The sequence below is a fragment of the Tursiops truncatus genome, chromosome 11 (assembly GCF_011762595.2).
Source record: "Tursiops truncatus isolate mTurTru1 chromosome 11, mTurTru1.mat.Y, whole genome shotgun sequence".
Lineage (NCBI taxonomy): Eukaryota > Metazoa > Chordata > Mammalia > Artiodactyla > Delphinidae > Tursiops > Tursiops truncatus.
In genome coordinates, this window is record NC_047044.1 from 19,561,903 (window position 1) to 19,589,483 (window position 27,581).

The window sequence follows — 27,581 nt, forward strand, 5'->3', positions numbered from 1 at the left end:
GGGTGGGAGTGTAAAATGATGTAACTGCTATGGAAAGCAGTATGGCAATTTCTCCAAAAATTAAGCATAGAATTACCATATGATCCAACAATTCCACTTCTGGTTATATACCCAAAAGAAGTGAAAACAGGGACTCAAACAGATACTTGTATACTTGTGTTCATAGCAGCATTTTTCACAATTGCCCAAAGGTGGAAACAACCCAGATGTCCATCCACAAGTGAATGGGTAAACAAAACGTAGTATGTGCATACAATGGAGTATTAGTCATCCTTAAACTGGAAGGAAATTCTGATACATGCTGCAACATGGATGAATCTTAAAGACATGATAAATGAAATAAGCCAGTCACAAAAAGACAAATATTACATGATGCCACTTATATGAGGTACTCAGACAAATTCATAGAGACAGAAAGTAATGGAGTGGTTGTCAGGGGCTGGAAGGAAAGAGAAATGAGGAGTTATCATTTAATTGGTACAGAGTTTCAGTTTTGCAAGATGAAAAGAATTCTGTAGGTGGATAGTGGTCATGACTCACAACACTGTGAGTATACTCAACACTACTGAACTGTACACTTTAAAATGGTTAAGATGGTAAATTTTATGTTATGTCTGTCATACCACAATAAAAGAAAAAAATGAATGAGGACAGAGAATAACAAGTGTTGACAAGGATATGGAGAAATTTTAACCCTCATATTCTGCTGGTGGAAATGTAAAATGGTGCATCCACTGTGGTAAAAAGTTTGACTGTTCCTCCAAAAGTTATACATGGAGCTACCATATGACCCAGCAGTTCCACTCCTAGGTTTATACTTGAGTATTGAAAACATACATTCACACAAAAACTTGTACACAGGGCTTCCCTGGCGGCGCAGTGGTTGAGAGTCCGCCTGCCAATGCAGGAGACACGGATTCGTGCCCCGGTCCGGGAGGATCCCATATGCCATGGAGCGGCTGGGCCTGTGAGCCATGGCCGCTGAGCCTGCGCGTCCAGCACCTGCGCTCTGCAATGGGAGAGGCCACAGCAGTGAGAGGCCCGTGTACCGCCAAAAAAAAAAAAAAACTTGTACACGGATGTTCCTAGCAGCATTATTCATAACATCCAAAAAGTAGAAATAACCTAAATGTTCATCAACTGATGAATGGATAAGCAAAATGTGGTATATCCATGCAATGGAATAATATTCAGCCATAAAAAGGAATGAAGTACTGATAAATGCTACAACATGGGTGAACCTTGAAAACATTATGCTAAGTGAAAGAAGCCAGACACAAAGGCTGAATATCCTTGATCCTATTTATATGAAATGTCCTGAATAGGCAAATCCATAGACACAGAAAAGTTGATTCATGGTTGTCAGAGGATGAGGGTAAAAGGAAATGGAGAGTGTCTGCTAATTGGTTTTGGGTTTCTTTTTGGAGTAATGAAAATGTTCTGGAATTAGATAGTGGTAATGTTTTCACAACCTTGTGAATATACTAAGAAACACTAATTTGTACAGTTTTAAATGGCGAATTTTATGGTATGTGAATTATACCTCAATTAAAAAATAAATGACTACTTAAGTATCCATCAACAGATGAATGGTTAAAGAAGATGTGGTATATATGTCCAATGGAATACTACTAAGCCGTACAAAAGAATGAAATTTTGCCATTTAGATGGACTTGGAGGGTATTATGCTAAGTGAAATAAGTCAGGCAGAGAAAGACAAATACTGTATGATATCACTTATACCTGGAATCTAAAAAACACAACAAACTAGTGAGTATAACAATAAAGAAGCAAACACAGTTATAGAGAACAAACTAGTAGTTACCAGTGGAGAGAGAGAAGGGGAAGGGACAATATAGAGGTAGGGGATTGAAAGGTACAAACTATTACATATAACATAAATAAGCTACAAGGATATATTGTACAGCACAGGGTATATAGCCAATATTTTATAATAGCTATAAATGGAGTATAACCTTTAAAATTGTGCATCACTCCATTGTACACCTGTAACCTACATAATACTGTACATAAACTATACTTCAAAAAAAACGAGGGCTTCCCTGGTGGCGCAGTGGTTGAGAGTCCGCCTGCCGATGCAGGGAACACGGGTTCGTGCCCCGGTCCGGGAAGATCCCACATGCCGCGGAGCGGCTGGGCCCGTGCGCCATGGCCACTGAGCCTGCGCGTCCAGAGCCTGTGCTCCGCAACGGGAGAGGCCACAACAGTGAGAGGCCCACGTACTGCAAAACAAACAAACAAACAAAAAAAAACGAAATGACTACTTAAGATTCCTGAACTTAGTTGTGTAATTTCAGTGAAAGCTTACATTTCATATAACTTTTCCCCACCCTCCACCTATTGCCCCTGCATGACCTAATCTCATCTACTGTTGTACCCCAGTTACTTTACACCCTAGCTACTGAAAAACTTACAGGTCCCAAATGTACTGTGCTGCACCATTCCCATTTTTTTCTTTACTCAGGATACTCTCATCCCCACTTACTCCCACATTTTCTGTTTCTGCCAAATTCACACTCATCCCACACCCCTTCACAAGTGTCTCCACCTCTCTGGAGTCTTCTGTGACCAACCCTAGTAGAGTGAATTACCTTTTCTTTTCAAACAAGTGTAGTTAGTACAACTATATTTTTGTGTGTCACACTGTGTAACAATAATTTGTTTGCATTTCTGTCTCCCCCACTAAATTACCAGCTTCCTCAGAGCAGTAAGTGCTTGTTATTCATCTCTGTACCTCCAGCACCTAACACAGTTCTTGGCAAGTAGTAGGTGCATGATAGATGAGAATAATAATAATAGATAACCTTTATTTAATATACTTACTATGTGCCACATATTACTAGTATACTTTACATTTAATAATTCATCTTAACCATCACAACAATCCCATCAGTGAGTTGGGTACACAGTGTGGTTAAATAGCTTCCCCAAAGTTGCTCAACAAGTACGTAGTAAGGCTAGGATTTAAACCCAAGCAATCTAGCTCCAGAGTCTGGGTTCTTAACCACTATGCTATATAGCATCACATATATTAAAAAATGGTTACACACAAAAATTAATTTTATAATTTCACTCCATTCTAGGCCTAAGCTGCTTTTATCATTTTCTTAAGTAGCATTTATGTTAGGGGAGTTATGTACATTGTTTTATTTGTTTGAGTTGCCATAGATACTAATATAATTTTGAAGTAGTATTCAAATAATTTCCTCTGCTAATGTTTTCCTTTTTAATAAAATGAAAACAGTAAGGAATCATGTATATAGCAAAGAGAAGTTTACTGGGGACTATGTGCCCAGTATTTATGCCCACTACTTTCAGAGTTCTTGCTTCTATGGAGAATGATGAAGACTGTGGTTCTGTGTTAGTATTTTAGGCAGATGGAACATCAGTCAAAACCTATAAATGCTGGGACTTCCCTGGTGGTCCAGTGGGTACAACTCTGTGCTCCCAATGCAGGGGGCCCAGGTTCAATCCCTGGTGGGGGAACTAGATCCCGCATGCATGCTGCAACTAAGAGCCCACATGCCGGGGCTTCCCTGGTGGCGCAGTGGTTAAGAATCTGCCTGCCAATGCAGGGAACATGGGTTCGAGCCCTGGTCCGGGAAGATCCCACATGCCGCGGAGCAGCTAAGCCCGTGCGCCACAACTACTGAGCCTGTGCTCTAGAGCCCGTGAACCACAACTACTGAAGCCTGCGCGCCTAGAGCTGGTGCTCCGTAACAAGAGAAGCACTGAGATAAGAAGCCTGCACACCGCAACGAAGAGTAACCCCCACTCGCCGCAACTGAGAAAGCCCGCATACAGCACTGAAGACCCAACACAGCCAAAAATAAAATAATAAATAAATAAATAAATTTATAAAAAAAAAAAAGAGGAGTCCGCATGCCACAACTGAGAAATCCACGTGCTGCAACTAAGATCCCGTGTGCCACAACTAAGACCTGGTGCAGCCAAAATAAATAAATAAGTAAGTATGTACATACATACATACATACATACACACAAAACCTATAAATGCTGTACCCAGCTTTAAAGTTTTATTGTACTGAGTACATGTGACTTCCTCATAGGCATAATCTAAAATTGTGCAGCAGAGCAAACGGGGTTATGTTTGACCCATTGCTAGAGAGCAATGCCAGCATTTCTTCTGTTTTGTAGCATGACAGATATGATATTAAAAAGTATACATCAAAACTCAGCCATAATTTATAACTAAAGGTAAATAGGAGACTACATTTTCTTATTTTAGTAATAGTAATTATATTTTTGGCAAAGAAGAATTTTATTTGTTGGTATCCTAAATCTTTAATAAGAATCAAGGAGCCTGAGGGAGAAATAAGTCTTGTAGCTTTTTTATTAAAACAGAGCAGGTATATTATTCTTCCTTTCCCTCTTAGTTTCCTCAAGTATACTTTATTGGCTTAATTTACTTCCTTGGTTAGATTGAATAGGGCCTGAGTGTTAGTGCTGCCATACTGATTAAACGATTTACTGACAAACTCCATGGAGCCTATCTAGTTGACTGTTCTAATGACACCATTAAATTTCATGTAGTTTATTATAGCACATCTATGCAAAGCTGGAGTTTATTCTCACATTTTCTTGTTGTGCTTAGGGAACCTTCAAGACATTATTTTTACCAACTCATTCTTATATTCTTTCTCTGATGATAAAACATATAAGTGAAAACATTCAGCAGACATTAAGAACCTTCTTTGACAGGCACTCACTTCCCCTGCAAAATTTCCATATTGCCTGTGTTTCTTAATGGCCATTCTTGAACTCTCTTCCATTTTAAAACTGCTCCCTGCAGCTTTCCTGAACATGAAGATTTTCTTTTTCTTTCCACTTCTAGCTTTCCTTTCTCTGTACCTCGTGGACACTTGGAGCCTGCAAGGATTTAGCGCTGGTCATGCCAGCCTCTTCAGACGCATCTCTGTCTGTAGTTGGGTCTCCATGGTAATGAGAAGCAGAAAGTGCTGAAGTAGCACACTGTGTAAGGACTGGCAGGAGAAAACAGTGCCGTGGCCTGTACAGGAATAGCACTGAATCCCCATGGTGCTGGAGAAGCCAGCAAGAAGCACGCTGTGGCGGAGAGCAGGAGACTCTCAGTTAAGGACGCAGATTTGGCAGATTTATTAGCAGCAGTATTCTAAGATCAACCTAATTTACAGTTAGTGCTCTTTTTCAACTGGAAAAAACATTAAAATTTTTTTCCTTATCTTTTAGGAGGCCGGACGCTCCAGTGCCTGATGGCGAAGGTGAAAAAAATATAGAAGAAAGTTCAGACAGCGAATCTTCTTTTAGTGACTAAGCTTAATGTTGATAACAATTACATATACATGTGTTGGTGCATATTTACATTCTATAAGAAAGAGAACCTGAACTTTAACTCTTAGTCATAAAAGCATCAAATGGCTACATATCTACCACCAAGCTTCCTCTATGTTAAAAAATAAATAAATAAAGCATTTATAATAAGCTGGCAGTATGTCTTGTTACCAAAATAAAGGACCCTGAACTGAAAAGTAGAATAGCCTAAATAAAGTACTCAATATTTGAGGGATGCAGTGAGCATGTAAAATGAAGTCAATGTGAGTTTAGTGATCAAAAATAGACTCAATGCAAAACAAAAAAGTGAATTTGGCTAAATATTCAATTTTTGTGAACATTTTAGCATGAAAAGTATTATGTACATTTGTATCTTAAGAGTTGTTAAAGAAATTTCTGGCAGAAAGTAGTACTGGATTGAAATTTTCTGTGACAGCTGGAAGCTTATATATCATATTTATTGTGGATCTGGAACTTATTGGTAGTATTTATTAGCATGTAAAGCTTTTCACAACTTGGCCATTAGTTCATATACTATCAAAGTCAGATATTCTTATTATGTTTATCGTCAAATAGAAATTGAATTGAAAGTAGTTTCAGTGTGGTTCAGAGTGAGCTGATAGCAGAAGTTGACAAAGGGATGTGATGTGGGGCAAAAGAGGTGTTTGCTGCTGTCTACCCCTTGCCTATTCAGAATTGAGTCCAGTGTTAAGTCTACTCCATTGCCAGATCTTCAAAATGATGACCAGCCACAGTCTGTAGAAGACTGCACAGGAGGATTAGTGAGACAAGCTGTAGTTCCTTGTGCTACAACTGAACTCAAGACCAAAACTCATATCCATCATCTCTTTCCTGCATCACCCATTTGAGACTTTCCTTGCTCTTTTCCAGAAATTCAGCAGGTCTAGTTTGGTTCAGTGACCCAGACCTTCATCCCTTCAGAGATGGGCCTTGGCTACCTTGCCCCTTTTAGGCTGTGATTATCACATTTGTCTGTTTGCTGTTCACACCAGGCATAGAAGCATCAAGAATCACCCCAATGAATCGCCTGAGTTCCAGACACATCCTCCTTGTTTCATTTTGTAATTGTAATCCTAGCTCTCCATGTTAACCAACATATTAACTCCCTTTTCTTGCCTGTTGTCCCACAGACATGAGCAGCCCAACAGAATCAGTTTGGCAGCAGTAGCTTCAGTTCTGTAGAAATCTTACTGTGCTTCTTGATAGAAATGTTGTAGCTTTTTCCTCTTCCCCTGTCTAGGAAACAGGACCTCCAATTCAGCAGAGCCAAAGGTGGTAGGGGGGATGGGAAGCACAATTCTGCAAGTAGGTTACTGAGAATGGTGGTAGGAAGGGCCAGTCGTATTTCTATCCTCTTGGCTCCTAGACCCATAAATTCTAGCAGTTGGGGACATGGAATTACATACTGGCCTTTGGTATAGTGCATGTATCACTTCCTAGAAAATAGCACCCCAGCCCTGCAGGCTGTATCTCTCAGCTGGTGTCTAAGCAGATGCTGTAATAGTCCATTTCATTGTTGTGTTAGATTGACTGCTTCTGGATAATGCTGCATATGATAGGATCATGGATCCAGTAATTCACGTTGCTCTTCATTTACTACAAAATAGTTCCTCAATCTGAGGTAATATAATTCAAGATACCTTATTTGTAATAAGCATTTTTTTTTTTGGCATTCTGTAGACTATCAGATAGTAATGATGACTGAGGTACTGATGGAAGGGAAAACAAGCCTGAATTAAGAATACAGATTAATTACAATAGAAAAGAATTACTTCCTCCTCCAAGGTGGAAGGAAATTAATGTAAACAACTTGCTCCCATGTGGCTAATTTATCTCCTGAAGGAGTGTTACGAGTCATTGGTTTCTGCTGCTGACAGATCACGTGTTCAACAGTGACATAACTCCATCAGCCTTAGACAAAGCTCAAGCCCTCGGGTCTTTGCCTAGCCTCTATCTCTGCCACCATGATTACTTCACTTACGGGTTTGTTGTGTAAGCCTGGAGTGGTAAAGGGCAAGGCTGGTATAAATCTACTGAAGAATCATCCTGTCCACCTAATCTTTGCCTCCTCAGGTTAGTGCTCTTTTATTGACATTCCATGATACAAAAATCTACAAACTTTTCCATAATCAAGACTGTGTTTATCCTTAACTCAGGCCACATCTTTCTCCATCACTCTGAATGACCAAGTGTACTGTTTGAAGTTCTATCAGGAAGATTTTTCATTTTTCCCTTACCACTGATCCTTCCAGGCACCTCTGAGAGGAGACAGTGTGGAAGCCAGCCATTTCTGGCTCACACCGAGATAGCAAGCTGGTCTACCCATGAACAAGACCCACATTTTCCTTCTCTGTCATCTGGTATGTTAATATTGCAGAAATAGCCTTACTTCTTCACTTCTCCCTGTCTCCATGCCATTTCCCATAAGATTTTCACTGCCTTCCCACTCTGCGTGGAGTTATTCTGCCTCACCTTTGGACTCTGAACTTAGCCGTGTGATTTTCTTTGGGTCAATGGAATGTTAGCAAATTTGATCCAAGCAGAAGCTTGAAAAATACTTGGGTAATTGGTCTTGCCTTCTCTTGTGCCTCTGATATAGAAACATGACTGGGATAGTCTGATGGAGAATGAGAGGTGTGTGGAGCAGAGCTAAGCTGTTCTAGTCACATAGCAGCCAAACCCAAGATATGAGCGAGCCCAGCCAAGATCAGAAAATCTGCCTAACCAACTCCCAGCTGGCCCTAGATGCCTGAATAATAAATGCTCACTGTTGAGTCGCAAAGGTTTTTTGGTTATTTATTACATAGCATTATTGTAGCAATAAATACTGATAAAACTGACCATAGGGGATTCCCCGTGGATCATAGGAGTAGGTTGAAGGAGATGCATTAGTCCATGAGAGGTAAATGATATGGGAATCTAGTCTACTTGTCCATGTAACTTACGTGTGCCCTCTGGACTTGCTCAGGCTTGATCTCAAGTGTATCATTTCCATCAAAATAATGGATTGTTACTGTTACTGTCTGGCCCTATGATACGATGAACCTGATAACACCTAGCTCGTGACGGGCAGCTCCAATTAATAACTTGATGTCATATATAAGCAGATTCTCACTTTCTGCCAGGCACAGAGGCATGCCAAGGGTTGCTTTTCAAACAATGATGAGGCAGGCCTTTGTTCCAGAACCTAATGTCTGTACTGTTAATCTTCTGTTGGAGCTTGCCAGAGATGCTATACAATGTTCTACCACAGATATTTGTAGCATCAGTGGATAATCAGTCATATAGTCTGAGCAGGAGGGCAGCTCACATCACAGCCTGAGCCTGCTGCAGAGTCCTCTCTCTTGCCCTGGGCCCCACTTGAAACTAGCAGCCCTCTAACTCTCCCCATAAATGGGTGAGAGCAGCATTTAGCTTCAAAAGTCAAAGTCCCCAACACTGTACCTTTTTCTTAATGGTAGAGGGTGCAAGTTCAATAACTTGTCCTTCACTTGGAGGCATGTCCCAGCATCCTCCAGACCATTGGACCCCTAAAATCCACAGGGGTCCAAATCTTCCATCCTCCCACTTTAACTGAGGGACAGTGATGACATTTTAGATCACTCGATATCAAGTCTATTCAGTGCGCTCTTATCCAACTACCTTTGAAAGGATTGCATTGTACAGTTACTTTAATAAGTGGCTTATGGTACTTTAGAGAAAGAGTGGGCAGATATTTATTCTATATGCTTGTAGTGGCATAAGTAGCATTTTTCAAAGGGCATTGGTCCCCTTTTCAATTGATGAACATGAAATGATAGTTACAGGATAACACTTCTGCATTATAGCAGTTGACATCAACTTTTTGCTCTCTGGTTCTTCCTTTTTTGGATAAAACTGCACCCTAGTCTACTGCCTTCTACCTTGAACATGAGCTACACTGTGCTCCCTGAACACCAAGGAACCTTGGTTGCCACTTCAGCCTTGCTGCTACTTTGCCAGTGATGGTTGGAATACCACTACCTGCCTCGTGCCATTATAGAATTCTATCATCTCAATTAATATAAGAGAGCCCAATTCTGTGGCATCATTTCCTACTGTGAATCCTGGTCTAGATACCACTAATTTTCTCAAATATATTGTTGCCATTCTCATTAGTACGGTCTTTACTGCCTTAGTAAAGAGAGTGTTCTCCGGGCTCTTCCTGGGAAAATAATAGGTTGGTTCTCTTGACACATGACATAAATCCATTCTAACATTCCCACCTCTCTGAGTCACCGACCTCTTCTTCATTACTTCGACAAGGCAATTCCAGCGTCTCCATCTCATTTAGTGTAGGCCATGAAGATTCAAGAAGCCATCCCAACAGCCTATTAACACCAAGAGTCCTTGCCAGGATGTTAAATCTTGAGTCATAAGAGAGTGCTCCCATGTCAATAAACTCTCCTCTATCCAGTCTAATATTCTGCCACTCTGGTCCAGCACATTCAAGATCTATTCCCACACATATTCTTTAAATTCCTGCCAGTAATGATTAGCCAGTTCCTAAAATTCTTTCAGTAAAGCTATCTCTTCCCAGATCAAGAACTATATTTTCTCTCTCAGCTAAACTTGGCATTAGTTATTCTTCTCATGGCAATGGGAGGAAACAAGTTCAATCTTGAGGTAGTAAGTCATCTTACAAAACATCTACTTTAGGTGAACACTGTGTATGGTCTCCAGGTAAGGGGAGGCTGCTTTCCTCTAGAGAGGGAGAAAGAGCTGCTTTGGCTGGTGTGGAAGGTTCAGAGAAAACCAGGAATTCAAGCTCCTCAAGCGTATCCACCCAAATTTTCTCATCGCAAGTCTCCGTCTCTCTCCTCTGATACCAGGGCTGTGACACTAGCAAAGGAGCTTTGTGGAGGCTGCACATTTTATCTCCTTTGCAGCTCTGCCACCCTTACAGTTACACTCTGAGCCTGATTTTCACTACAGAAGTCCTACGGCTAAGGAGATAATGGTCTCTTTAAATACTGCCAAGGTGACCTTTTGGCTTTCAGTGTGCCCTAAGATGATAGTTGGCTGATCTGAGTTTGTTACTTACTTCCTTTTTTCAAGGCTTCCAAGGCAGATAACAAATGCTAACCAATTCCACAATCCTTTGCCCCCCAAACCATTCTAGTGACAGAACTACTGGATAACCCATTTCTTCTTGTCCCATTCCATCACAGGTGAGATTCCTAGGCATTGTGATGCAGACCAGGGATTACCACCATCCTGCTTATCCTAGCAATAAGGTAAGTGATCCCATTGCAGAATCCCATCCTAATGATCTGCTTTCAAGGATCACTCTCATACCAAAGTCATATGTTATATTCCTCCTAAAACAGACCTTGAGACAAACATTTGGGTGCAAGTAGATGATTTGTGAACTAATCCCAGGAAGCAGGAGTAAGAGAGCAGGAAGAATGAGAGAGGGAAGAAAATGTAACACGAGGATATTATCAAGATTGCCATTGTGAATGCTTGGGAGTTGATTCCAGGACCAGCACCTCTTTAGAAATGAGCAGGTGCTTCTCAGAACCGTCCACCAGAAGGACTAGAGGCTAGATCACATGTCCACTATCCCTGGACCCACTGGTTGAGGACATTTCTCGTCTACACTTAGGGGATACATTTGCATTTAGTCCTCGGGGGCTCCCATGGCCTAGAAAAGAACACTTTGTCAGTAAGTGGAGAGATGGGGCACTCATATGAGGTAAGTTATTGTCACTAAAAGGTGAGTCTGAGATTGAGGTGAACTGTCGACTACAGCTGTGGCTGAAATCCAAGATGGTTCTAGGAAAGAGTTGCAGGGCACCACTAGAAGCATCAGCTACAGGTTCCAAAACACCAAACTTACCTGAACTTACCTTTATTTAAAATGTATAATTTTCTTCTTGGATGTAGGGCGCGGTCAGCTAACTGCCACGCAGCAGGAAGCTGAAGTAAGCTGAATCATCCTTCCTGTGGCCACTGCGCTTGCGCTAAGTATACTAATGAGGTTTTAAAGTAGCGACCTATCCGATGCTGGCTCACAAGTCGCACCATCGGCGAAGGCCAATCACAGAGCGACACATGTTCTTAATCCCTATATAAGCAGACTGCTATAGGATTGCGGCGTCTTCCTTCCATCTTTTCTTTAACCAAGCTGTGCTCCAATAAAGTGTGATACGAGAAGAATCTTGCGTGTGGCGACTCGTCATTCTGCTGGTCGGAGGCGGCTCGCCGCACTTGGATATAAAGACAAAGTGGATGGTAAGCCAGACTCAAGATTTCCAGAACATTTTCATCAAAATTTTTAGTTTTAAAAGTCTTCCAAGAATGAGCAAAGGATAAACAATGGCTAAATCTATATCTTTATAGTATGTTGTAATTATAATATGATTTTTAAAGGTTTCCTTTTAAACATACCCCACAGAGTTCCTCTGTGAAACTTTTACATCTGAACTAGCGCATGGCTCCCATTAAAGAATAAATTGTGTCCGTGTGCTGGTGAAGAGTGCCCAGACAACGTAACGTTCAGTAAAACTGCTTTGTTTCTGATCAAGTTCTTCCCCAAAACAAGCTTGATTTCCAGAATTCGTGAAGAGCTTAAATTCCATAATTTAATGCTGTGCTTTAAACAGCTGCTGCAATGATGCCAAGGTGTCTTTTCAAAAACATTCAATTTTACCTTTCTTGTTAGTAAGATTAATAAACAGTAAGAATGATACTAAAGCAAGTGTCACTCTGACTTTGATTTCGGATAGATAGCTTTAAATAAAACATTTATCTTCCTTTGGAGCATGGAGTGTAAAGATTTTATCTGTGACTCCATTTCTTCGCTTCCCCAAACAGTATTATTTTCAATTGGCAGCTTACAAGTAAATAAATTTGGAAAAAACTCATTTTACAATATCTACAAATTATTTACTAGGCATCTGGGTATACTTATGTTTAAATTAATATAATTAGATTAAAGCACCTTAAAAGTAAATACTTTGTTTCACAGTTAACATCGCAAACTTTTTTTTCACAGTAAGTCCTAAGTATTGGAATGATAGCATTCTAGAAGAAATCTTAGCAAAATGTCTAGTCTGATTGCCTCATTTTTACCAGTGAATGAATTGAAGCCCAGAGGAGTCGAATGATTCCCTCAAATGTAAGAAAGAAAAGAGGTTTATTCATATAAACAAAAGTGCTTAATCTATCAGTAATATTCTTATCTTAAATATTAATACTATTAGTTATTCATACAAAAGCAAATTACTTAAAATTTCAGTAATCTTATTAAAATTTCACATTGTAATCTTCAAAATAGAGTTGTGAAACAAATTTTATACTTAAGGATATTCTAACATCAGTATTTCAGTTTTTTCACTTATATTAAAATATGTGACCCTGTGGCAATCAAATAAAGCTACTTCTACATTTTCTTAGGGACATCTTAACCATACTGGTTTATACATTGCTATACTGTCATTCTAGTTTTCCAAATCAAACCTTAGAAAATTCTAAGAACCTGGCAGTATAGTTTTCTTTTTTTTCATAAATTTATTTATTTTTGGCTGCATTGGGTCTTCATTGCTGTGTGCGGGCTTTCTCTAGTTGCGGTGAGCAGGGGCTACTCTTTGTTGCGGTGCACGGGCTTCTCATTGCGGTGGCTTCTCATTGCGGAGCACGGGCTCTAGGTGCACGGGCTTCAGTAATTGTGGCTTGTGGGCTCAGTAGTTGTGGCTCGCAGGCTCTAAAGCACAGGCTCAGTAGTTGTGGCGCATGGGCTTAGTGGCTCCGGGGCATGTGGGATCTTCCCAGACCAGGGATCGAACCCGTGACCCCTGCATTGGCAGGCAGACTCTCAACCACTGTGCCACCAGGGAAGTCCTGGCAGCATAGTTTTTAAATGGCCTATGTAAACACACAGTACCTAGATAGCAAAATTTTTAAAACCCCAAGGGTAAAATCTATAACAAAATTCCATGAAAGATACAAACTATCAAAAATCACTCCAAAAGAAATAAATAATTTGAACAGCCTTATATTTACAGAAGAAATTGAACTTACAGTTAAAAACATTCCCATAAAGAAAACTGGACACCCACATGGATTCATTGGTGAATCCTACCAAACATTTAAGGAAGAAATAATGCCAGTTCTACACAAACTCTTCCAGAACACTGAAAAGGGAAAACTACCTCTATGAGACCAACATTAATAGGATACCAAAAGCAGACAGACATGACAATAAAAGAAAATTATAGACTAATATCCTTCATGAAAACAGAGGTAAATATTCTTTAAAATGTCTTAACAAATTGAATCTGACATCATAGAAGATGTACAGATGTCCAATAAAAATATGAAAATTGCTCATCATCATGTATCATTAGGGAATTGCAAATTAAAACAACAATGTGATTATACCACATACCTATTAGAATGACTAAAATCCAAAATACTGATAATACTAAATTCCGGGAAGGATGCAGATTAACAGTAACCCTCATTCATTGCTGATGAGAATGCAATATAGTACAACCCCTTTGAAAAACAGCTTGGCATTTTCTTACAAAGCTAAACGTAGTTTTATCATACAGCAAGCATGCTCCTAGATATTTACCCATGAATGTTTATAGCAGCTTTATTCATAATTCCCCAAACTGGAAGTAACCAAGGTTTCTTTCAATAGGTAAATGAATAAACAAACTCTAATATATTTGTACAATGGAATATTGTTTGGCAGTAATAAGAAGTGAATTACCAAACCATGGAAAGACACAGAGGAACCTTAAATGTATGTTTCTAAGTGAAAGAAAGCCAGTCTAAAAACACTACATGTTATGTGATTTAAACTATATGACATTTTGGAGAAGGCAAAATTACAAAGATAGTAAAAGATCATTAGTTGTCAGGATATGAGGAGAGGGAAGGTAGGACTGAACAGGTGAAGCACAGGGCATTCTTAGGGTAATTAAACTATTCTGTATGAAACTGTGATGATGGACACATACCATTATTTATTTCTCAAAATCCATAGAACTATATAACATAGAGTGAACTTAATATAAACTATGGACTAGTTAATGATAATATATCAATACTGGTTCATTAATTGTAACAAAAAATTGTTTTGTTAATTATAACAAATTAGTCACTTTAATGCAAGATGTTAATAATAGGGGAAACCGAGAGGGTGGGTTGTGAAGTGGAGTGTGTATCTGAAATTTCTATACTGTTTGCTCAGGTATTCTATAAATGTAAAATTGTACTGAAAAAATATTTTTTAAAAAACAATACATTGGACTTCCCTGGGGGTGCAGTGGTTAAGAATCTGCCTGCCAACGTAGGGGACACAGGTTAGAACCCTGGTCCGGGAAGATCCCACATGCCGCGGAGCAACTAAGCCCGTGCACCACAACTACTGGGCCTGTGCTCTAGAGCCCACGAGCCACAACTGCTGAGCCTGCGTGCCACAACTACTGAAGCCCGTGTGCCTAGAGCCCGTGATCTGCAACAAGAGAAGCCCACGCACCGCAAGGAAGAGTAGCCCCCACTCGCAGCAACTAGAGAAAGCCCACATGCAGCAATGAAGACCCAACACAACCAAAATTAAATAAATTAAAACAAACAAACAAACAAAAACTATACATTATGTCCAAGTGGAATTTATCCCAGGAATGCAAGGTTGGATTAACACTAAAAAATCAATTAATGTAATTTATCATATTAAAAAACTAGAAGAAAAACCATATAATCATCTCAACAGAAAGCACATTTGACAAAATTCAACATCCATTCCTGATAAAAATTCTCAACATAATAAAAATGAACTTCCTCAACCTGATAAAAAGTGTCTACAAAAACCCGACAGCTAACATGACTTAATGGTGAAAGGCTGAATACTTTTCCCCTAAGATTAGAGAACAAGACAACAATGTCTACTCTTACCACCTCTATTCAACATGCCACTGGAGATTCTAATCAATAAGATAAGGCAAGAAAGGAAATAAAAGTCATACAGATTGTAAAGAAGTAAAACTATTTTTACTCACAGATGACATTATTATCTGTGTAGACAATCCATTGGAATATATCAAAACAGCTACCAGAACTAATAAGTGAGTTTAACAAGGTTGAAGGATACAAGATCAATATACAAAAATCAATTGTATTATTATATACTATCAATGAACAATTTTAAATTACCATTTACAATAGCATCAAAAACCATGAAATCCTTAGGGATAAATCTACCCAAATATATGAAATACAGGTATACTGAAAACTACAAAACATTGCTGAGAGAAACTAAAGAAGACCTAAATAAATAAAGTGATTTACTGTGTCCATGGATTGGAAGACTGTGTTGTTAAGATGTCAGGTCTTACCAAACTGATCAATATCTTAAAAGCAATCCCATAAAAAAATCCCCAAAAGCTTTCTTTTAAATAAAAATTGCCCAACTGATTCTAAAATTCATTTGGAAATGCACAAAACCTAGAATATCCAGACCAACTTTAAAGAGAACAAGGTTGAGGCTTCCCTGGTGGCACAGTGGTTGAGAGTCCGCCTGCCGATGCAGGGGACACGGGTTCGTGCCCCGGTCCGGGAAGATCCCACATGCCGCGGAGCAGCTGGGCCCGTGAGCCATGGCCGCTGGGCCTGCGCGTCCAGAGCCTGTGCTCCGCAATGGGAGAGGCCACAACAGTGAGAGGCCCGCATACCCGGAAAAAAAAAAAAAATCCAACTTAAAAAGATGAGCAAAAGATTTGATCAGATACTCCATCAAAAAAAAGGGTACAACAGAGTGAAGTAAGTCAGAAAGAGAAAGACAAATACCGTATGCTAACACATATATATGGAATTTAAGAAAAAATAAATGTCATGAAGAGCCTAGGGGTAAGACAGGAATAAAGACACAGACCTACTAGAGAATGGACTTGAGGACATAGGGAGGGGGAAGGGTAAGCTGTGACAAAGTGAGAGAGTGGCATGGACATATATACACTACCAAACGTAAAATAGATAGCTAGTGGGAAGCAGCCGCATAGCACAGGGCAATCAGCTCGGTGCTTTGTGACCACCTAGAGGGGTGGGATAGGGAGGGTAGGAGGGAGGGAGACGCAAGAGGGAAGAGATATGGGAACATATGTATATGTATAACTGATTCACTTTGTTATAAAGCAGAAACTAACACACCATTGTAAAGCAATTATACTCCAATAAAGATGTAAAAAAAACCCAAAAAACCAGGATACAGATGACGAAAGCACATGAAAAGATACACACAACATAAGTCATTAGGAAAATGCAAATTAAAACCACATCAAGATATTACTATACACCTATTAGAGTGGCTAAAATTTGAAATCCTGACAATACCAAGCATTGGTGAGGATGTGGAGGATTTGAGGGAAAGTTTATACATAAATAAATAAAATCAGTGAAGATTCTACATACATATAATAGGAGTTCAAGAAAGGAAAACCATGCAGTGTGACAAATTACAAAAAGTACAATTCAAGAAAACGTTCCTAAAATAAAAAGGATTGTATATTGAAATTGTATATTGAGAAGGCACACTATATGTATCTGAGAAAGTAGACCCAGAACAGCTAATAAATATCAAGATATATTTCATTAAACCTATTGGACAATAAAAAGAAAGAAGAAAATTCTTTGGGCTTCTAGCCAAAAATGACCAAGTCACTTCTATATGAAATAACATTAGATTGTCATAAACCTTTTTAATAGCAATAGTTTATGCTGAAAAACAATGGCATAATATATTTAAAATACCCAAAGAGGCTTCCTTGGTGCTCATCCACCTGCCGATGCAGGGGACACAGGTTCGAGCTCTGGTCTGGGAAGATCCCACATGCCATAGAGCAACTAAGCCCGTGCACCACAGCTGCTGAGCCTGCACTCTAGAGCCCGCGAGCCACAACTACTGAGCCCATGTGCCGCAACTACTGAAGCCCGCATGCCTAGAGCCCGTGCTCCGCAACAAGAGAAGTCACTGCAATAAGAAGCCCACGCACCACCATGAAGAGTAGTCCCCACCCTCCACAACTAGAGAAAGCCCGCGCACAGCAACGAAGACCCAAGCAGCCAAAAATAAATAAATAAAATAAATAAATGTATTTTAAAAATAAATAAAATACCCAAAGAAAGAAAATGTGAGCTAAAGATTTTACATCCAGGCAAACTGGATATAAATTTTTAAAAAATATTTTATTTTATTTTATTTGCTTCGTTGGGTCTTCATTTCTGTGCACGGACTTTCTCTAGTTGCAGCCAGCGGGGGCTTCTCTTCGTTGCGGTGTGTGGGCTTCTCATTGTGACAGCTTCTCTTGTTGCATAGCATGAGCTCTAGGCATGCGGGCTTCAGTAGTTGTGGCACATGGGCTCAGTAGTTGTGGCTCGTGGGCTCTAGAGCGCAGGCTCAGCAGCTGTGACACACGGGCTTAGTTGCTCTATGGCATGTGGGATCTTCCCAGACCAGGGCTCGGACCCGTGTCTCCTGCATTGACAGGAGGATTCTTAACCACAGCACCACAAGGGAAGTCCCAAACTGGATATAAATTTGAACTTCAAATATAAACATACAGTCAAACTCTTAATCCTGGAACTCAACAAAACAAACAACCCAGTTTTAAAAATTGGCATAGGACTTGAATATGTATCCTCCCCAAAGAAGATATACAAATGGCCAATAAGCACATGAAAAGATGCCCAACATCACTAATCATTAGGGAAATGCAAATAAAAACAACAATGAGGTAACACCTCACACCCATTAGGATGGCTATTATAAAACAAAATAACAGAAATAGCAAGTGTTGGTGAGGATGTGGAGAAATTGGAACCCTTCTATAATGCTGGTGGGAATGTAGAATTGTGCAGTTGCTGTGGAAAGCAGTATAGCAGTTCCTCAAAAAAAAATTAAGCATATAATTACCATATGATCCAGTGGTTCCACTCCTGGGCATATATCCAAAAGAAGTTAAAGCAAGGACTCAAACAGCATTATTCACAATAGCCCAAAGGTGGAAGCACCTCAATTGCCCATCCATAGATGAATGGATGAACAAAATGTAGTATATACATACAATGAAATATTATTCAGCCTTAAAGGAAATTCTGTTACAGACTACAACATTGGCAACCCTTGAAGATACGATAAATGAAACAAGCCAGACACAAGAGGACAAATATTGTATGATTCCATATGTATGAGTTACCTGGAGTAGTCAAACTCACAGAGACAGAAAGTATAATGGTAGTTACCATTGGCTTGAGGGAGAGGGGGAATAGGGAGTTATTGTTTAATGGGTACAGAGTTTCAGTTGAAGATGAAAAAGTTCTGGAGATGGATAGTGGCGATGTTTGCTCAACAGTGTGAATGTACCTAATGCCACTGAACTGTACACTTTAAAATGATTAAATGTTAAATTTTATGTATATTTTATCACAATAAAAAACACTATTATGATCATGCAAGAACCTAGGAACCTAATTAGGAAATATAGTTTCCACGAGACTGTCCTTAAAAATCTCATACCCCTCATAGGGGGCACAGATGAGTAAACAAGGTTGCAGTGGAATGTAACAACCAATACCATGTGCTAGATACTGGCTCTAAGTGCTCAGGGCAAAGATTTATTTGTTTGTATAACAAATGACTACTAAGTACTTTTGTTCTGTGCCAGTACTTTTCTAGGTGTCAAGGATATTGCACTGAATAAAACAGACAAATGTCCCCACCTTCATGTAGCTTACCTTCTTATTGGGGTAGAGAGAAACAAGTAAAATGTACTGTATGACAGATGGTAATAGGTGCTTGAAGAAAAATTAAGCAAGGAAAGAGGTTAGCTAGTAGAGAGTGTGGGGAGGGATTCACAATCTAGTGATGGGAAAGACATAAACAGATACTTCTTAAAAATCAAGATGAATGTTCCACAAAGAATATATATGGGACTTCCCTGGTGGCGTGGTGGTTAAGAATCTGCCTGCCAATGCAGGGGACACAGGTTCAAGCCCTGGTCCAGGAAGATCCCACATGCTGTGGAGCAGCTAAGCCCCTGCACCACAACTACCGAGCCTGTGCTCTAGAGCCCATGTGCCACAACTACTGAAGCCCACGTGCCTAGAGCCCATGCTACGCAGCAAGAGAAGCCACCGCAATGAGAAGCCTCGCACCGCAACAACGAGTAGCCCTCGCTCGCCACAACTAGAGAAAAACCCACATGCAGCAACAAAGACCAAACAACAGCCAAAAATAAACAAATAAAATTAATTTATTTAAAAAAATGAATATATATGGAATATTTTATGGATGGACCAAGGAGGGGCATCTAATCTCACCTTGGAGAAGGGGAATATCAGGGAAGTTGTTTAGATAGAGCAGTGTCTGATATGAGTATTAAAGAATGCCATGAAGAGGCATTAATAGAAAGGAGGGGGCAAGATTAGCAGAAGGAGCATCATGTATAAATACCAGGATGTTTGAGACACACTGTGGGGCATCCAAGGAACTGAGTAATTCAGTGTGAGGAGAGAGAGGAGGTGGGCAGATTGGGGCATTATGGGCCATGATGTGGAGTTTGAATTTTATCTGGAAGTCTATGGAGAACTATCAAAAGATATTAAACATGGGGCTTCCCTGGTGGTGCAGTGGTTGAGAGTCCGCCTGCCGATGCAGGGGACACGGGTTCGTCCCCTGGTCTGGGAAGATCCCACATGCCGCGGAGTGGCTGGGCCCGTGAGCCATGGCCGCTAAGCCTGCGCGTCCAGAGCCTGTGCTCCACAACGGGAGAGGCCACAACAGTGAGAAGCCCACGTATCACAAAAAGAAAAAGATATTAAACATGGAAGTGACACACTTGTGTTCTACTTTGGAAAGGTCACTTTTTGTTGCATGAGCCTGACTGGAAGAAACCAAGACCAGAATCAGGGAGGTATGACTAATGAATCCAAAAAGAAATTATAAGATTTAATTAAGGCACTGGCTGTAGGAATAGAGAGAAGACCCATCCGAGAAATGCCTAGGAGCAAATAAATAGTTTGGTGACCAACTGGATATGAGATTTTGAAGGACAGAGACATCAAGGATGATGCCAAGGTTTAAGGCTATGATGACTAGGTACCATTCACTAAATTAAGGAGTGCAAAGGAGAACAAATTTAGGGTAAATAATAATTCTATTTAAGATTTGTTTATTTTGGACCACTTGTGGACATCCAAGTGAAGCTGTCCAGTAGAGCACATCTGGAACTTAGAAAAAAACTCTGGGCTGAAGATGCAGATTTGGTAGTATCAGCCTATAGTAGATAGATGAAACCATGGACCTGGATGAGATCATGAAGGAAACTTGAGATTCAGAAGAAGAAGAAGACCAAGGAAGGAACCAGAGGGAAAACACCTAACTCATGGGACAGGTGGAGGAAGAGCAACCCAGTACAAAGGCTATTAAGACATAGTCAGAATTAGGAGACGAGGACCCAGAAAGGATGGCATCACAGAAGCCAATATCAAAGAGCTGTTCAAGTGGGAGGGAGCAGCCACCATCAACAAATGCCAGGTAGCACTTATCACACCTTGTTACTTACTTGACTTCCCTGCCAAACTTGAGCTCTGCGAGGGCATCTGTACTTCTTACCTTCATATTTCCAGCTCCGGGTGCACAGCAGATATTTAATAAATATTTTGTTGAATAAACAAAGATCAAAGCTAAAATAATTCATTGGATTTGGTAGCAAATAGGTAACGGGTGACCTTGATGAGAACAATTTTAGGAGAGTGGTGAGGGTGAAGCCATAAAGCAGTGGGTTGAGGTATAAATGGGATATGAGAAAAATAGAAGAATCTTTTCAGAGGTTTGGCTGAGAAGAGGAAAGGATAAAACAACAGCTAGGAGTCAAGTAGGGCAGAAGGGACATGGGAGGGTTTTAGCCATATGAACCTTTTATTTTTTTTTTAGCGGTGGTAGATACCTGAATAGAAAAAGAGGAGAATTGATGGAGGAAGTATGTTCTGAAAGTGGAAAAGACAGAATCTAGACCTTGGGTGGAAGAAAGACATAAACATGTAAATAGTTGAATAAAAGTAAAAGGCTACAAATAGAAACAACTATGCAAGAACTCCTGTTTTTTTGGAGACTGTGGGATTTGAGCTGGGTCTTAAAGTATGTGTTAGGTAGATGGAGAAGCAATGGGAGGGCATTCTACATGAAGGGACTGCCGAGGTAGTGCTTTGTAATAAAAAATAATTTAAAAAGAGCCGCTGGATCTTTTTTAAGCCATGCTTCAAATTTTTCAAACAGGGAAAATTTCAGCCATTGTTTCTTTTAAATATTTTGTCTGTCTCCACCTGCCTCTCCTTACCTTCTGGAACTCCAAGTACACATATGTTAGGCTGCTGGTTGTTGTCCCATAGCTCACTGATGGTCTGTTCATGTACTCCAGTCTTTTAGTCTTTGTGTTTCATTTTGGGTAGCTTCTATTGTGGTCTTCAAATTCACTGATCTTTTCTTCTTGCCATGTCTAATCTGCTGTTAATCTATGCCCCATCCAGTTCACTTTTTTTTTTTTGGTAAGCTTTTTTTTTTTTAATTAATTTATTTATTTTTTGGCTGCATTGGGTCTTCATTTCTGTGTGAGGGCTTTCTCTAGTTGCGGCAAGCAGGGGCCACTCTTCATCGTGGTGCGTGGACCTCTCACTATCGCAGCCTCTCTTGTTGCGGAGCGCAGGCTCAGTAGTTGCGGCTCACGGGCCTAGTTGCTCCGTGGCATGTGGGATCTTCCCAGACCAGGGCTCGAACCCGTGTCCCCTGCATTGACAGGTAGATTCTCAACCACTGTGCCACCAGGGAAGCCCCCAGTTCACTTTTCAACTGTAGAGGTTTTACTTGGGTCTTGTTCATACTCATGCTCATGCTTTCCTCCAACTCCTTGAACATATGGGATATATTTATAGCAGCTGTTTTATGTCTTTGTCTACTAACTCCACTATCTATATCATTTCTAAGTGTGTTTCTATTGATTTTGTCCTCATATTGGATCTTATATTCCTGCTTCTTTGCATGTCTGGTAATTTTTTATTTAATGTCAGACATTGGAAATTTAACTTTTGGAGGGTACTGGATATGTTTGGAATCCTTTAAATATTTTTGTACTTTGCAATAAGATGCAGTTAAATTACTTGGAAACAGTTTGATGTTTTCAAGACTTGCTCTTAAGCTTTGTTTGGTGGGTGCAGAACAGCTTTTAGGGCTAATTTGACCCTTCTATTGAGGCAATATGCTTCTGAAGTCTCCCTCAGTTTCTTATGTGTTTGGAAGCCTTCCTATTCTAGCTAGTGGAAACAAACTATTCCCAGATCTGTGTGTACTCCAAGGATTGATCCACCAGCTCCTTTCCAGTGGTTTCTTCTCCAGTCTTGGTAGTTTCCTAAAATCTATGTGCCAATTATTATTCAACTAAAGACTCAAGGAGAACCTCTGTGTATATCTGGAGCGCTCTCATTGCAGCTGTCTTCTCTCTAGTACTCTGCCCCATGAGGTCTAGCTGCCTTAGCATCCCTGAACTCTGAACTCTGTCGCTCAACTCAGGAAGATCACCAAACCTGCTGGGATCGCTTTCTCTGTGCAGTGGCCTGGGAACTCCTCAGGCAGTAAGCTGAAGCATTCATCAGGCTCATCTTGGGCATTTTTGCTCCTTTTTTCCAGAGATCTCTCTGTCCTGAACTGCCTATTTTCCAGTGTCTGAAAGCGAGTTTCATAGATTTTGACCAATTTTTTAGTTGTTTAAGGAAAAAGGGTACATGTGGTTCCTGTTATTCCACCACGACCATAAGTGGAAGGTCAATGTGTCAACTTTAGGCCCTTAAAGTTAATTATGTTAGCTCCTGGAAATTCAGCTAGCACCTAGAACAGTGCTTAGCACATAGTAGGCATTCAATAAATTTTTTTTAATGAATGAGATCCTGTTTCCTCCCAACATTGTCCTCAATGAACTTTTCCCTTTTAATTCAAACCATTTTCCTAGTATGCCAAAAACATTATTGATTCTCTCCTCCGAAATACAGACTATCCTTTTCTATATTCATCTTGGTATAGCTAACATTCATCCATATCATTTCTAAAATGTTTAGGAAAAAAATAAAAGATCCTAAGAGAGGGCCTACATAAACCATAAGTGCCTCTAGTTAACTTCACCTCCTGGTAACTCCTTGAGCAAAATTTCTAATCAGTTGTGTACCCACCAAATGGTGATCTAATCCAATGGAGTAAATTCTCCTCAGAGGAAATGCTTCATATGCCTCATCTGCCAAAATAATTTAGCCGGGCCCTGGTCTAGCTCTGTAATTTATGGCCCGAAGGGTAGGAAGTGCCAAAAAATGGCTAGTATTGGCACATTGACTCTGTTACTTCGAGGCTACCAGGCTAAGTGCTAAAAACAAATGTCTTGAGTGAAATCTTCTCCTAAACCAGGTCCTCTTTTAGAAGGAGAAAGTAAATTAAGTTCAAAGCTATTAACTGTATTAGTACGTAGTGGGCATTTGGGCTTCTTCCATCATCCCTACAGCTGGGCTTCTTTCATCTCTATTAGCCCATTTGCCCTTTGAAAAGTAGCATGACATGACAAGAGTGGAACTACATATAACATTCCAGCACTAAGAGGAAAAAAATCTTTTTTTCCCCCATTTTTTATAAATCAGATGTGGAATTAAATGGAAATACCTTTTTAAGTGAAAATAATTTTGGGGGGTAAAATATTCTCCCCAAATTAGAATGGAATATGGTGTCAGGTGAGAGTGCCACCTAACAAGCCACAGCGTATGTGACTTATTACTGCTGCTTTTAAAGGGAGCATTTCCCAACTTATTGCCCTTGTTCTACATCTGTTTTTCACTCTGGAATAATGAATATGGATCCTTTAAGTCCTAGAAGAAATTGGCACCACTTAAAGTAATTTTGCTGACAGTCCCAGACTCCTAGGGCTTATCACTAGCAAGATAGATTCATGCCTAGAAGAATGGTAAGTTTGAAAGGGTTTTGGATATTTCTTTTCGGATTTTGATGGAAAGAGCAATGGGTCTGTTTACTTAGGCTCACTGTTGAGTCAAAATTAAGCCACAGGGGCTTCCCTGGTGGCGCAGTGGTTAAGAATCTGCCTGCCAGTGCAGGGGACATGGGTTCGAGCCCTGGGCCAGGAAGATCCCACATGCCATGGAGCAACTAAGCCCGTGTGCCACAACTACTGAGCCTGCGCTCTAGAGCCCGTGAGCCACAGCTGCTGAGCCCTCATGCCACAGCTACTGAGCCCTCGTGCCACAACTACTGAAGCCCACGCACCTAGAGCCCATGCTCCGCAACAAAAGAAGCCACCACGATAAGAAGCCCGCGCACCGCAACAAAGAGTAGCCCCCACTCGCCACAACCAGAGAAAAGCCTGCGCACAGCAATGAAGCCCCAACGCAGCCAAAAATAAAAAAAAAAATTAATTAATTAGTTAAAAAAAAAATTAAGCCACAAATCTATTTCCTGATTTTTCTGGAGGATAATATGTTAATATTTGAAAAATTTCTTCTGTATGAGCTATCAAGTCAAAAAGTATTTCTCATATACACAAGCCTCATAATAGCCATACATTTCTAGAAGTCCATGCCTCTCTTCAAACTACTCCCTTTAGACATTAGAATCTGAATGGGAAAAAAAGTAATTTCATAGAGTTTCTTTCCTTTAAGTAAAAGAATTTAGGGCTTTCCCTGGCGGTCCAGTGGTTAGGACTCAGCACTTTCACTGCCATGGGTCTGGGTTCAATCCCCAGTTGGGGAACTGAGATCCCGAAAGCCATGTGGTGCAGCCAAAAAAAAAAAAAAAAAAAAGAATTATTTTAAAAATTATGGAATACTCTGCCCAAACAGGGCAATAAAGCAATGAAAGTAGTAGCAAAACAAAGCTCTTTAAAAATTAATTATTAGGTGGAAATATAGTTTCATTTTACAGATGAAAAGTTCTGAAACATTTTGACCACAGCTTGTGAGGTGAAGAAGGGGAGGTAACATGAGAATGAGAGGGCTGAGTTTAATTTATTTTCCCCTCATTTTGTTTGCACTAGTAATTTGAGGGAAGAGTTTTTCAATGCTGGCTGTAATTATTAGGCCAAGAGATTTTAGTTGACGTAAGGTTGCAATATTCAGTATGCAGGAAAAACAGAACAAATCAAAGTCAAAATAAGTTTCTCCTCCTGGAGCTATTAGATGAGTGGGAACAGCTTGTACACTAATTGCACAGATGAAGTCATCTTTGTTGTACCAATATTAAAGGCTTGACATAAGAATCTTTCAGTTCCATCTCGCTCTGCTGTGTAATGTTAGTGACAGGTATTTAAGAACTGCCTGTTCTGTCCAAAAGGTCCAGTGACTACTGAGTACTATCCAGAGTGTCTATGTACATAGTTAACACTGCTCCCAACTGCTTTGAAGCACAGCAGAACGTCCATGTGGCAGGCACAACTCAGGTTGTAAGTCTCCCCTTTGGATTTCATAGTCATCATTTAACTTTTGAAAAAAACAATTTTTTCTCACACTTCAAAGGCAGTGAATAAGATTTTGCTTTTTTTTTTTAAGAGGCCACTTTTATTTAAAAACAAACCTACTTGCTTCCTAAATGCAAAGGGACTTACAAAACAAGTAAAATATTTTACATGATGTCTCAGAACCTTAAGTTTATTTTCTTTGTATAATCAGTTCCATTTGGTGGAGATTCCTTGATGTTATTTCACATTCTGTTAAGTGCTAACACACACCAAATTTATAGAATGATAAGGGGTTGTTGGTGTGAAGCAGGAAGGTTCTGCAAAATTAGGCTAAAGTTCAGTATTATGATCAAATGTTTACAATTTCCATTAACCCACAAGGAAAAAAAAAAAATTGGAAGCCCTGCAGTTGAATTCAGGAATGCCCTTTCTGAACAGTTACTTGCTGTTCACCAATGTGAAAGCAAAATGATCCTTCAAGTACTCTGGTTTGAGAATTTGCAATTGTTATTTGGTGTTCTAATAGAAGAGATATTGGCTCCAAGCTTTGCAAGAGAGGGGTATTTTGCAGTAACTTCTTCTTTAGAAAGGTTGAGTCTATTTAAATATGTCAGACTACAACTTGCCATGATATGAAAGATACTAATATGACACCTTCTCTGCTCCTTATCTTTCTTGCTTTTTAATAACCCCAAGTAATGAACCCTTTCAAATTTTTTATATATATAATTTTTATAATATGCAAACTGTACAGAACACCATGGCCATTAAAATAAGCTTACAGGTGCACTAATCTCCCTGGAAACATTGAAAGGCAGATAAACAATTCTGGACAATAGACATGAATACATTAACCTGTTTGAATTTCTTCCTAGCACACATGTTGACAGCTTCCCTACAAGAGAAAGGTTCAGAAAAATCAGAGGAGATAGAAATATTTTATTCTTGCAATAGAAAATAACACTGAACTTTCTATAGTAGTTCTGTCCAATAGAATAATATAAGCTACATAAAATTATTTTAAATTTTCTAGTAGCCTCATTTCAAAAAGTATACTTTAATAATACATTTTATTTAGTCTAATAAATCTAAAAACATTATCAACATATAACCAATACAAAAAGTATTTATGAGATATTTTATGTTATTTTTCTCATACTAAGTCTTTGAAATCTGGTGTGTATTTTATACTCACAGAAAATCTGAATTTGGACCAGTCACATGTCAAATGCTTAATAGCTACACACGCCTAGTGACTACGGTGTTGGACAGAGCAAGCCTATAGCGTAGTACATATTCACTGTATTTAAAACAAGAAATAGAGTCTCTTCAATGGAGATCTCTTGCAGATTTTCCTTGAACTTTTCTGAAGCTCCATTGCCCCCCAAGGACTTGACATATTCCTGTCCAGAATAATTGTGCCTCAGGGTGCTCTGTATGCTATAAGGAACCAGGTCAACCTGAAGCTGGTGGTATTTTGTTGGGTTTCTGTGCGAGGGTTTTCTCTAGTTGCGGCAAGTGGGGGCCACTCTTCATCGCGGTGAGCGGGCCTCTCACTATCGCGGCCTCTCTTGTTGCGGAGCACAGGCTCCAGACGCGCAGGCTCAGTAATTGTGGCTCACGGGCCTAGTTGCTCCGCAGCATGTGGGATCTTCCCAGACTAGGGCTCGAACCCGTGTTCCCGGC

At 39.9% G+C, this 27,581-nt stretch overlaps 1 protein-coding gene across 2 annotated transcripts in view; it reads left to right on the top strand.

Annotated features, from left to right (window-relative positions):
* WASHC3 (WASH complex subunit 3) overlaps nt 1-27,581 on the top strand; it is a 137,346-nt gene that overhangs the window by 46,162 nt on the left and 63,603 nt on the right. Inside the window, exons 7-10 of one of the 2 annotated variants that reach the window (XR_012324225.1) lie at nt 5,251-5,282; nt 7,626-7,733; nt 10,563-10,628; nt 11,281-11,628. Coding sequence is in view for 1 of the 2 variants with exons in the window: in XM_004319055.4 (XP_004319103.1) it covers nt 5,251-5,335 (85 nt within the window). In the remaining variant the exon portion in view is untranslated. Of the gene's footprint in view, nt 1-5,250; nt 5,504-7,625; nt 7,734-10,562; nt 10,629-11,280; nt 11,629-27,581 lie in introns of those variants that run through there. The other variant, XM_004319055.4, reaches the window with a different exon arrangement.